Raw genomic sequence first — 12,325 nt, forward strand, 5'->3', positions numbered from 1 at the left:
CAGGTAAAGTAGCTTTTTAAATCAGCCTGAGGTCTCTCTGGGGAAGGGAGGGAGCTCACAATACAAAAAAAAAAAAACAAAAAAAAAAACAAAAAAAAAACAGAACACCCTAAATCAAAGCTAAAGCTTTAGAAACCTGAGTGCGGAGAATGGCAAATAAATTAATGAATACAAAAAAAATAAAAATAATAATTATAATAATAATGAAATTATGGTTTATTTACCAGGGATGATTGCACTGGAGAGATGAAATGGAAAGACAATAGACAAAGCAGTAATCCAATGTATACTGAGCACTGCCAGGGGTCCATGGTATGTGTCAGTGTGGCTGATCCTGCGAGATTGACAGCTCTTGTACACCTGGTACACCCACCATTGCCATTACTGATGTTATGCTACAAAATACACACAACAAACTTTTTCACAAAATGTATTCAATGGTTTATTGTATAGTGGTTATTACAAAATATAGAATAGAAATATCCTAATCTATAATATTGACAGCGAATGGAAAGCCATATTGGAAAACCCCTGATTAGCAAATGCAGTAATAAACTACTCTTACGTTTGCTGTACTAATTCCTGCTTTGCGCAACTCCAGATCCAGTGATAAGGCACATGTTTGACATCAGTACCATACTAATTGTTACACTGCAGAAAGAGTGAAGTAGATGAACTGCAGCCTTGCTTTAGCCCGCTGTGGTCTGATCATTGTACTACTCTGTCACCACCTCAGGCAGTTTGTGAGGAGGTACTGGTGGTGGCTTCAGTCCTAACACAGCAATGGGTGCTGTTCAGTGAGCTTGTGCTATCAATGCTACTAACTGGAGCACAAAAAAAAAAAAAGACAAATCCTGAGATCTGCCAGCAGTTACATGGACAACTGGAGGAGGGTGGCTGGTTGGTGTGTAAAGGGGCATTACCTCCCCAGCAGATAGAGCAGAGCCAGCAGAGTGGCGAGGAGGGTGGTGTGAGAGCGGGTCTGTGCCCCCGAGTTGCGTTCCTTCGGGCACTCAGTGTACGGCTCGATGCAGCCCGCGTATGCCATCACATGGGCGATGTAGTTCTGCTCCTTCACGCCATGGAACAGGTGAGCCATGGGCCCTCTGGCGAGTACAGCCACGTCTTCACCACCGTGAGATTCCGAGCTCAGAGGGACAGCCGCCTGCTGCCTGTACTCTACATCCACTGCGGAGAGGGACAAAAAGAAAGGAAAGAAAAAGAAAGAAAGAAAGAAGAGGTAAATAATAACATATTAGATAGCATTATAATTAAAAGGAAACACAATGTTTTCAAAAGCTTTTGGCAGAACACATCATTGTATGGTTTGTTACCATGGAGAATTACTAACAACCCTTTCTGATTTGTAATCTCTTTTATGCTGAAGCTGAAAATAAAATTAAGAGCAAACAAAAGGGGCAGGGAGGACTCTTTTTCCACCAAGAAATCATAAAGTGTATTATAAAACCTCAGAAAAATGCTAACTGACTTGAAGAAGCAAACGCGACTTTGACCTGCTTGTTACAATCCCAGTACTGTAGAGTAATAACATAGTTAACCTTCACTGAGATAAATAACAGATGAAGAGCAGACTGTCCCATTCCTCATTACAGGGTAGTGCAGATCTGCTGAGAGGGTTACTGATGGAGCAACAGCTCGGCACCTTGGCAACGCATCCAATTTCAAATGGGAGGCCTTTTCAGGTAAGGCATAACACGTTAAATCAGAAGGTGCTACAGAAATGGCAATTAAACTGTGGCAGGTGATGTGTTCCACTGTTAGACTTACTGTAATCAACAGAGGTGATATTCGGTCTAGTTCCGTTCTCAAGGGCATGACCAGGTCCGTTAGCATACAGGATGCTGGTAAAGGGCATGTTGTCCTCGGCTTGCTTGGGTGCTAGACCTGGAATAAAGAGCTGGAGTAAACACAGAAATTCCAGGCACACACAGGAAGCCTAATCATCTGCGCATGTAGGTAAGAAGTTTCGACTTGGTGGGTGCGAAGGGAAGGGGTTTCTTGTCTCAAACTCTCAATGAAAATAATCTATAATGTAGTGCTACAGAGCTCTGTCACAGAATCACATTCTGGAATGAGGAAATCAAAGGCAATGTAGCCAGACTAGCAGCCCAAAGTCGGAAGTGAATTGTGTTTCACATGTCTGCAGTTGTGTTTATCAGTGTTCTTTAACTCAAGCTGGTGGGACTGCCTCTAGTTCAGACGACACTCCCCCACACTTACCGAAGACGGGGTTCCCTCGGCCAGTGCTTCCTCCCAAGGTGAACACGTGGGAGTGGTCGGCTGTGACCACAGTGAGAGTCTCTTGCTCTTCAGTCAGCTCCAAAGCCCTCTTGACTGCTCGGTCGAACATCACCGTCTCCGTCAGCGCCTTCTGAGCTCTGCCCCCGTGGTGTCCGTGATCGATTCTCCCGCTTATACAGGAGAAGAGCGAACAATCAGCACCAGGGCAGAACGCACCCGTATACAAGTCTTCCATAGCACAAGCATGGCAAAGCGTAACAAAGCATAATGAAAGATTGGCATAGTGTAACGAAGCACAGTGAAAGCATGGCAAAGTGGAACAAAGAACAGTGAAAGCATGGTAAAGTGGAACGAATCATAGTGAAAGCATAGCAAAGTGGAACGAAGCATGGTGAAAGCATAAACAAGCATTGCAAAGACCAGCAAGGTATGGTAAAGCATATAAAAAAAACAAAACATAGCAACCAGGGTAAATGAGGGCAAATGCTTTGTACAGCTATGGGGAAAAAACTACAAGAACACAGATGTAAACTTTTAGAAGGGCACAACTGAAGAGTAAACTGTATTACACAGACAATCTGTCACACAACCAAGAATTACTGTTTATCATCAATAAAAAAACCTGTAGGAAAGTAAAAATTGCACTGCAGATATAAGTACAGGATACACAAATGTCAACAAATGATCTGTAGCTCAGATGTCAAGGGGAAGAACATTCTATGGGACTAGATATCGTCAAACAGTTTTTCCCTGTCACAAAGTAAGCCAAAGGAATATTGCCCTTAATTTTCCTCTCCGTCTTTTCAACCAAACAGTCAATGCATTTGGTGCACAATTCAGAATCAATCAGACTTGCCACACATGGTTTCATTTAGCTGTGGTGCACCAACATTCTGTTCCTCAATGGCATCAGAGGTAAACTAGTGTCCGCTAAGCTTTGGAGACATTTTACTCATCTTCCACAAACAGGTAGAATCCATTAGGGTTCTTGCTGAGGATCTGGATGGCTTTTTCTGTCATCTCAACGATGGAGGGGTCTGTAGTGGTGTTGCGATTAACCTCGTACTTGCAGTCCTTCGGCTCAAACAGACCTGGAATCCAAACCTTTTGTTTCATTCATGTCCACAACTTCCATGACTGAGTTTTATAGTCGTACTCTACCTATCATTTTTAACAAGACTGTCAGTTAACTGCAAAATCTACGCAACGATTTACCCAAGACAAATTATTTATTCCTTTACTATTCCAAAAATGAGGATTGAATATGATAGACAGTTTTTTAGTTCTGCAGCCCCGCTGTGTCTTACTGATCTAATGAGAATTCTTATGCCAGTAGGAGCTAGAAAAGGGATTTTAAAACCTTGGCTAGCGCTCCTTTAACTGTTATTAATTATTCGTCTTTTAAATGCATTACCCATGAGAAAGTTGGTTGATTTCACGTCGACAGCATCCAACTGTTCTTTGTTCCAAACGTACTTTGCACCCTTAGACTGAAACAAAAAGGGGCTGGTTTAGCTGGGAAGGATGATAATAATTCAGTCAAATATGGATTCGGTTGAAAGGTGTAGCACAGTGTGCAGGTACTTACGCTCCGAGCGTCCAGCCACGTCTTAATGAGGTCTTTGCCATCCTTCCTGGTCCCGTTCTGAGACCCATCTGTTGGGTACTCTGGGTCAGGTGTTCCCCGGGGAGTCATGTACCTCCGCCCCCCACCGAGAATTACCTGTAGCGCAGGGGAGGAACAGCGCAGTTCTGTGTTCAAAGCAACGCAATTTGTGTTTTTACCCTTATAGAGGTTTTCCAGGATGAAATCTTGCAGTTCTGCCATGCTGTTCCCATGGTTCTACTATGCATTTACCATAGCTTATCCTGGTTTGCCATGTTTATTAATATGCTTTACTATACTCGACTGTGCTTTACAATGCTTTAGCACACTTTGCTGTGCTTTTACTGTGGTTTATAAGGGTTAGTTTACCATGATTTGTTTTTTAATGTGCTTCACCATACCTATGTGCTTTACAATGCTTCCCTATGCTTTACCTACACTTTGCTGTGCTTTTACTATGGGAAGCTTTTACATGGGTCAGTTTACTATGGTTTGTTTTTTTACTAAGCTTCAGTATACCCCCTCAGTGCTTTACAATGCTTGCCTATGCTCTACCATGATTTCACTGTACTTGATTACACTCTACTGTGCTTTTATAAGGGCTCACATCGATGTCAGTGTTGTGAATCAGCTGCAGGGCAGTGTCGGTGCAGCCATCCCTGGCATCCTGCTTGGACATGTCGGCGTCAGCGTACCAGTACCGGCTCACCGAGTGAGCGTAGGCGGCAGCGGGGGAGGCGTGCTGAACGCGGGTGGTGGTCACGATGCCCACCGACTTCCCTGAAACAGAGAAACACTCTGAGCAACAACACAGTGAGGCTTTCTTTACCCGGCGCGGGTTTAATCAGGGGATATCCCCACAGTGTTGCACTGCTATGGCCAAGCTGGTCTCCTGGATTAGCAGCTGGTACCTTGGGCCTTGGCGCGGTGCAGGACAGAGTGTACCTCGTTCCCGAAGGTGGTGTTGCACACGTCGTACTCCGCGGCGGCGCTCACACCCACCGTCTTGGCATTGGCCTTCACGCCACACAGGTAGGCAGTGGCAGTGCCGGCGCTGTCAGGAACTTGACGGTCCACGTTGTAGGTCTGCCGTGGGAAAGCACAAGCCGCAGAAGCAGGTTTGGTGAAGGTGTTTAAGAGCGTAGCCATTTAAATGCAATTGAGCGGGAATTCCATTCTGAATCATCAAATATGCCCTGTAAAAGCTTTCTGTATTTTAACAAGTGATAAAATGACACAGTGGAAGTATTTTGATTATTAACTCGGTTAGTTTTAGCTCTGAATTAACATTTGAAAGTATACGGATGAGGAACTGGTGAACTGCGTACAATGCATCATCCACACATTAAAAGGCAAAGAGCTCCCCCCTCCATCCCCAGTCAGTCAGCTACCTACCTTGGAGAGTGCGAGATATGGGAACTCATCCATGGTCAGCACTGTCTCCTCTCCTGGCTTCCCATCCATCTGTCCTTTCAGGATCCGTGCAGCAGTCACCGTCGTCACTCCCATTCCTGCAAAACACGCGGCAAACAGGATCACAGCTCTTGGAGATGGGCAGCACGACCTTCTCATCAGCAGGGCAGGGAGAGCACAAGGGGAGCCAGAGGAATTAAGGGGGATCGAAGTCTTTAAAACCTTGAATGGAATTGACTAACTTACCCCTAGCCAATACTAGAAACCCCGAACAGAGGACAATTTGGTGGAGACAGACTGAGGATGGAGGGTGGGAGCCAGTTCTTTACACAGAGAGCAATGGGCAATGGGCATGGAATGGCATGGATTACCTTGTCATGTTATTGATACTGAATCACTGGGATCCTTTAAGACCTGACTTGATAAAGTTTTGTGATCAGCCAGCTACTAGAAACCAATTGAGCACTAATGGGATGAATGGCCTCCTCTCTTTTGTTCATGTTCCCAACATGCATCGCCTGGGGATGGTGTGGGGCTGAGGAGAAAGCAGATCAACTCCCAGTCCCATTTAACCTGCATATGGTGCCTAGTGTCCATTGTTCTGAACTGAGTGGGGGTTCTCAGGGGCAGAGACTGGCACACCCATTGTTCTGAGCTGAGCAGGGGTTCTGAGGGGCGGAGACTGGCACTCCCATTGTGCTGAACTGAGCGGGGGTTCTGAGGGGCGGAGACTGGCACACCCATTGTTCTGAACCGAGAGGGGGTTCTGAGGGGCGGAGATTGGCACTCCCATTGTTCTGAACTGAGCAGGGGTTCTGAGGGGTGGAGATTGGCACTTCCATTGTTCTGAACTGAGCGGGGGTTCTGAGGGGTAGAGACTGGCACTCCCATTGTTCTGAACTGAGTGGGGGTTCTGAGGGGCAGAGATTGGCACTCCCATTGTTCTGAACTGAGCGGGGGTTTCTGAGGGGCAGAGACTGGCACACCCATTGTTCTGAACTGAGCTGGGTTTCTGAGGGGCAGAGACTGGCACTCACCATCTCCCAGGAAGAGCACGAGGTTCTTGGCCCGGTGGTTGATGGGCTCCTGTTTGAGAGCTGCTTCCAGCGTCTCCTTTGCTTGGGCATTCCAGTAATGAGGGCTCTTCTCCTTGTTGTCTGTGGGGTAAAGTATGGAAACATGTTTAGAATCAAGATCAGCCCCTTCTAGTAAAAACATGACAATTTGTTTTAAAGGACCACCTTTTTTGTGTACCAGCGATTAACCGGGATCTACAGTAGCTTACTGGCATTTTTATTTGTGGTTAGTTTTTATATTAACCAATTTATAAACTTCAGTGATATGATCGACTTGGAGTTGATGATGCATCTATTATCCATGGAACACGTAATTGTTTTATAAATTGGCTTCTGTAAATTAACTAATTAAAAAAAAAAAAAAAAAAAAATATATATATATATATATATATATATATATATATATATATATATATATATATATATATATACACACACACACTTACACATTTTGATAACTTGTTAGAAAGCTTGTTAGTTAATAAATAGGTTACTATCGGAGACTTCGGGCGAGGCCTACAGATAAGCAGAATTGACTCTCCTTCACCTCCTATTCCCTCCCTGTAAAATTCACCCCCAAACTGTTATTCGATACACAAACTTGGAAAGGTTTCCGAATCCTTTCTCGCACTGTAGTCCTGAAATAACGCCTGTCCCCATTTCAGATTACCAACCAGACACTGAGCAAAAGCATCTCAACATTCTCCTTCTGTCATTGATCTCTGAAAACAGACGAGGGTTTTTATTTTAAAGATAGTATGTTTGAGTCTCTTCCATTAGTGAATGTTTTCTGCATGAAAAAAAAGAAAACAGTAAGGCTTTATAATCTTCAAACATATCTTTATTCTACGAACCTTGGCAATATCACCTCCGCCACACTGGAAACAAGATGCTGAATCCCATCTAGGCTATCCTGTTGACCTAACATATAGAAACTGGTCTCTCGATTATGCTCTCTTACTGTGCTACAAAATGCATTCCACCTGATAAATGACATGAAGAAACATTCCAAACGTAGACTTCTCACCTGCAGGCACAGCCCTGGAGACTGGAATTATAAAGCAAAGCACTGCAATAGCTGCCCAGCGCAAGAGCACCAAGGCCTGCACACAGTCACACACGCAAAGCATCCCGTGGAACTCTGTGCACCAACCAAAGGGCTTTTCAACCATCGGGTTTACTACAGGAGACCTGGTCAGCACGACTTAGTGTGGAGAGGAAACTGGCGTCACGGTAAAACAAAACAATGGCATTTCAGCAGGAAGAGTCACGTTTCTGGAGGATTAGCTACATCCTTTTCAAATGGACACATGACACAGCTCTGAAAGTGGGGCATGCTTCAAATAGGTTTGGTACATTTCTTATTTTTTCTCTCAAGGAATAACGAATAAGGACCAAATTTCAGTGCTTGAGTTAGCAAATCTATCCGTAATGAACAGCAATATGAATTCCTGTAGCCTGCTTACTCTTCTCCCCAAATGCAGTAACTGCCTAGACAAGAGAAGCATCCCTGGCCTGTATTGTGTACCTCATTTAAACAGCTTACAGCACACCTCCAAAAGATGCACCCAAAACCAAGAACTCGTATGCCTTGAATCACTGAAACCATATTTGGAGTAAGCATGCAGCTTCCTATTTCATTGTTGCATTGTATTGTCATGTATTAGTAGGAACATCAAAAGGACTGTTGTGTGACCATTTTTTCTAACCTTTCTTTGGTATATCGCTTGTAGGAAATGCAGTGGTTACTTGCAGACAGCCCTGTGTAGAATATTGCTTTCACCTTTCTGTTTATTACGGTGTAAGCAGGATGAGGATGTTCTGCCACTATCCAGATAAAGGCAGAGATGCATAATCAGTTTGGTGATGTGATCTAAGACATTGGGGCCCTTTCAAAAAAACCCCAGCTCACATTCACATTAATGAAATAAGGGTTTAGAGGAAGGTATTTTCAGTGCCACCTGAACACCACCCTTATTAAAGTTTACTACTGTATTTTTGCATGGTATTTTTGTAGTTTTTCCCCCAGGATTAAGCTATACATGTTTATTAATATGCTTTACTGTACCTCACTATTCTTTACAATTCTTCCCTATGCTTTGCCATGCTTGCACTGTGCTTTATTACACTTTGCTATGCTTTTACTGTGGGAAATCTTTGTGAGAGACACAGCAGGAGAAGTCTGCTGAGGTTTCTGTGCTCACTGTGCTTCTAAAGGTTACAGTTTAACCCTCTGACCTAGAACACTGTGCTGAATGGGATGTCTCTGACTCTCCCATAAAAAAATGATTAACTTCCCCTGAAGAGTGAAATGTGCAGCCAGTGGGCATGGGGGGACGGGACAGATAAGGGATCACGACAAAAAAATAAAAGAGATGCAGATACAACAAGCCTGAACTCCTGCCTTGTACGAAACACAGGAAGGGCAGGGTACTTACATTTCCCTAAACAAGCTGACCCTTGTAAAAAAAAAAAAAAACACCTGAGGGATGAACTTAAGAGACATGTTGTCAATTATGGTCTTCCAAGTATGGTAAAGACAGCTTAGAGTGGATTAAAAAACTAGTTTTGAGTCGATTCAAAATATTAAATACATACATGACTGATTAATGTATTATGCACATGGATTCCCGATCTCGTGAATATATATATATATATATATATATATATATATATATATATATATATATATATATATATATATATATATATATTGCAAATAAGCATCTCCCTGTTAAGGGCAGATTCAGTCACAGCGGGCACTCTGTTGGTGTAGATGCTTCCATACACAAAACTGCAGGAGCTACTGTCTGAAAGTGAAGATTTCCAATAACAGAGGATGTGGACACCTGTGTCAGACTGAATAAGGAAGCCACTGTGTCCTACAACCTAGCAACAGTGTTGTAGCAGGCGTTCTTTCCTCTTCCAGCCACTGTATATACAGTACGGCACTGCTGTCGGTGCCTGTCAAAGTCACGTTATTATAAATAACTAGAAGATTCATGTTGCAACAAGATCCTAATGACAGGCAGAGACCACACAGGGAGAATTATTGAGCTGCTGTGAACCTTGCTGAACAGACTAGAGCTCAGGAGATGAAGTTGTGAATGCAGGGAAAGGGCTATTGAAACAACACGAGTAGATGTGCAATACAAACAAGTGCAGTACTAAGAAAGATAAATGAGATAAATGAGACTAGTGCATATTAAACAGGACCAGTGTATTACATTGAAGGTCTATGGCTCATTCTGATTATTAATTCTGCAGGCAAATCACAACAGTGTTCTTGTTTTTAATAGTAGGAACATTGCATACCGCTTTATAAAAAAAACATTTGGTGGATTTCTTGTTTAAATTTTTACTGATCTTTGTTAAGTACCAACTACATTTCTCTTTGAAAAACATCAGAACTCGATTGGATAGATTACACTTAGCCATAACATTTAGACACAACATTTGCGGTTAACAAAGTTAGAGACAAAATTAGATAAGCTGCTAGTTAAAACGGCGCCAAAATATTACCTGAAATTAGGACAATGGCACTTGATGGGTTAAAACCGTCAACAACCTATAGGCAGAATGAGCCAATGAGAAGGCCCTGTGTCATTTTGTAAGCAATCAGCAAACTGTTATGCTCATGGCAGTGAAAAGTAATTGAGAAGAGAGTCACACAATGAAGAAGAATCTCTGTCCTGTAATTGACCCTCCCAATTATTTTAAAATGTATCTTGTAACATTTATATATGAATACTACAAATCCGGGTGTTTTTTTTATTGCCATTGAATTCTAAGTGCAAACAGAGCCCCAGTGTTTAATTCTTACTTCGCACAGATACCATGTTCAGTGCCTTTCACTTTAGCACATGCATACTTTAGAATAAATATATACTGCACGAATTATACAACATTCAAATTGGAAGAAAAAAACATGTTAATTAACATCATCATTGCAGATGGTGTAATTATCATATAAGTGCTAAATAAGAAATATAGGTCAGAGTTTAGGTATAGTGTTACAACTCGCATGGGAGTTAAGCCATTACTTGATTGTACACGTTATGATTAATTGAATAAAAGGAAGCTACTAATGAAAACCACGACAATGCTAATAATAATAATAATAATAATAATAATAATAATAATAATAATAATACCTGGAGTTACTGCAGAGGAACTGCAGCTGATCCCAGCAAGCACCAGCAGTAAGATCTTCATTGTGGTCCTCTACTGGTCTGAACACAACACTGAGCTGCTTCAACTCTGCAGGTAAGCTATCCCAGGCAAGCACCTTTGTACCTGCAGACTCAAGAGTTGCAAAGTACACAGCAGTCAGTGACACAGGGGCAATACATATAAAAACAAAGAAGAGCAAATAACTTTATAACCCTTCTACCGAACAATGGCCAGCTTGGTCGAATGTGCCTTGCTTTATATCAAGAGTCTGTAAGTCATCAGTGGCAGGAGTTCCACGCGAAAGTGGGGATAATTGAAATAGTTTTTTTGGTTTGTGCAACGGCAGATGCACACCCTGGATAGACCTCCAGGGTATTAGTTGGAAGTTAGTGCTTTTCTTTCAAGAACAAGCAATCCACCACTAGCGATTTTGAGACAGACATTCCACCACTGTCTGAGTTTGGTCTTCTCAACCGACAACGGACAGCAGTGCTTTACATCAACTTTTGTTTGTTTCATGCTGTACAGGATGCGGATTTAGAGTACATCTGGAAAACAACCAACAGGCAGGCAAGTTGTATCTTCTTAATGAGAGGTCTGAGAATGTTTTTTTTTGTTCTTACCTCCAAGAATGGTGCATTGGTAGCGCTTCAGTTAATCCTTGTTCTCGCAGCAATCCCCTGGAAAGGGCACAGTGCCTCCAACAGAGCAGCAGGTTTAAACATGTAACCTTGCAGAAGAAACAGTTTAATTAAAACCAACTTATCTGAACCGTCATCCCAGTTAGTACAAAAGGCAGGTTCAGCGTGACTGCGATCGTGAGACATAAAACATGTGCCAGTGTCTGTCTATACATGAAATTAGGAGACCTCTGCAATACAGGAATTTATTTTAGCATGAGAAACTGCAACTTGTTTACTTTCACACACTGTAGGAATAAGCTTAATTTTTATATTATATTATAATATTATATTGTGTAACACAAAGTGTGTTTGAATGCACATTTCTACAGCTTGCAGTTTTGTACCGTTTCACTTGGGTAAGTCTATTTGGGCGGGTCACGGTGTGCTGAGAGATCTGAGGACAGGGGGTTTGTTCAAACTCGCAGATAAGCCAAATACCAGCTGCACAACCAAATACATCAGTAAATGTTGACAATCGTGCCAGGCACCGAGATAAGGACAGCAATGACAGGTCACCCTAATGCAGTGCTATAAGGAGGGCAGGACGCTGGTTCAGTGAGCTCCTGAAATCAAAGATTAGACAACAAAGAGTTGGCAGTGGAGCTTCTGGGACAATAACCATTGTCCTGCACTAGACTATTAACTAGACTAACTGATCTGTTCATATGATTGTGCCAATCTTGTGTACTCTATCTACTGTGGTGATTGCAGAATTGCTTGGTCCATGCTCTTTACTTTTTAACTGTGTATCATACTTAACTGTTTTGTATATGCTACATAGCAAATCTGTAGAACTGGGCTAATTGTTATTGCAGACAATAGAACAAACGATCAAACAAATACAACAATGCCTATTTACATTTTGGTAACCTGAATTGAACTGGCTGGTCTCCATGCGCAATATATACTACTTTGAAAGAGGGCTCTTCTTATACCAGACGGCATGTATTCGTGTGGGTTCCAAATAGTCTCTGAGGTGATCATTGCATGGCCATCCTGCTTCAAAGTCCTGTCACCCACATAACTGCACGCGACGTCGTCTCCTATACCAGAGGTCTCCAACCCTGATCCTGGAGAGCCCCAATCTTGCAGGTTTAAATAGAGGTCTACAT

The 12,325-nt window shown here is 42.6% G+C and overlaps 1 protein-coding gene across 2 annotated transcripts; it reads right to left on the reverse strand.

Moving 5' to 3' along the window:
• Nucleotides 1-450: 450 nt before the first annotated feature.
• Nucleotides 451-11,388, reverse strand: LOC121326471 (intestinal-type alkaline phosphatase 1-like). 2 transcript variants are annotated; one of them, XM_041269746.1, is made up of 11 exons: nucleotides 10,512-11,388; nucleotides 6,319-6,438; nucleotides 5,264-5,379; nucleotides 4,780-4,954; nucleotides 4,476-4,648; nucleotides 3,851-3,985; nucleotides 3,677-3,752; nucleotides 3,219-3,353; nucleotides 2,242-2,433; nucleotides 1,789-1,905; nucleotides 451-1,188 (listed from the first exon to the last, which is right to left on the reverse strand). In XM_041269746.1, the coding sequence occupies exons 1-11, from the start codon at nucleotides 10,570-10,572 to the stop codon at nucleotides 920-922; spliced, it is 1,569 nt and encodes a 522-aa protein (XP_041125680.1). In that variant the 5' UTR covers nucleotides 10,573-11,388; the 3' UTR covers nucleotides 451-919. The 2 variants fall into 2 exon arrangements, with proteins under 2 accessions (XP_041125680.1, XP_041125679.1); XM_041269745.1 differs by lacking the exon at nucleotides 10,512-11,388 and adding an exon at nucleotides 7,385-7,495.
• Between the last annotated feature and the right edge of the window lie 937 nt (nucleotides 11,389-12,325).

This window comes from Polyodon spathula, chromosome 14 (genome assembly GCF_017654505.1).
Source record: "Polyodon spathula isolate WHYD16114869_AA chromosome 14, ASM1765450v1, whole genome shotgun sequence".
In the NCBI taxonomy this organism is placed as follows: Eukaryota; Metazoa; Chordata; class Actinopteri; order Acipenseriformes; family Polyodontidae; genus Polyodon; species Polyodon spathula.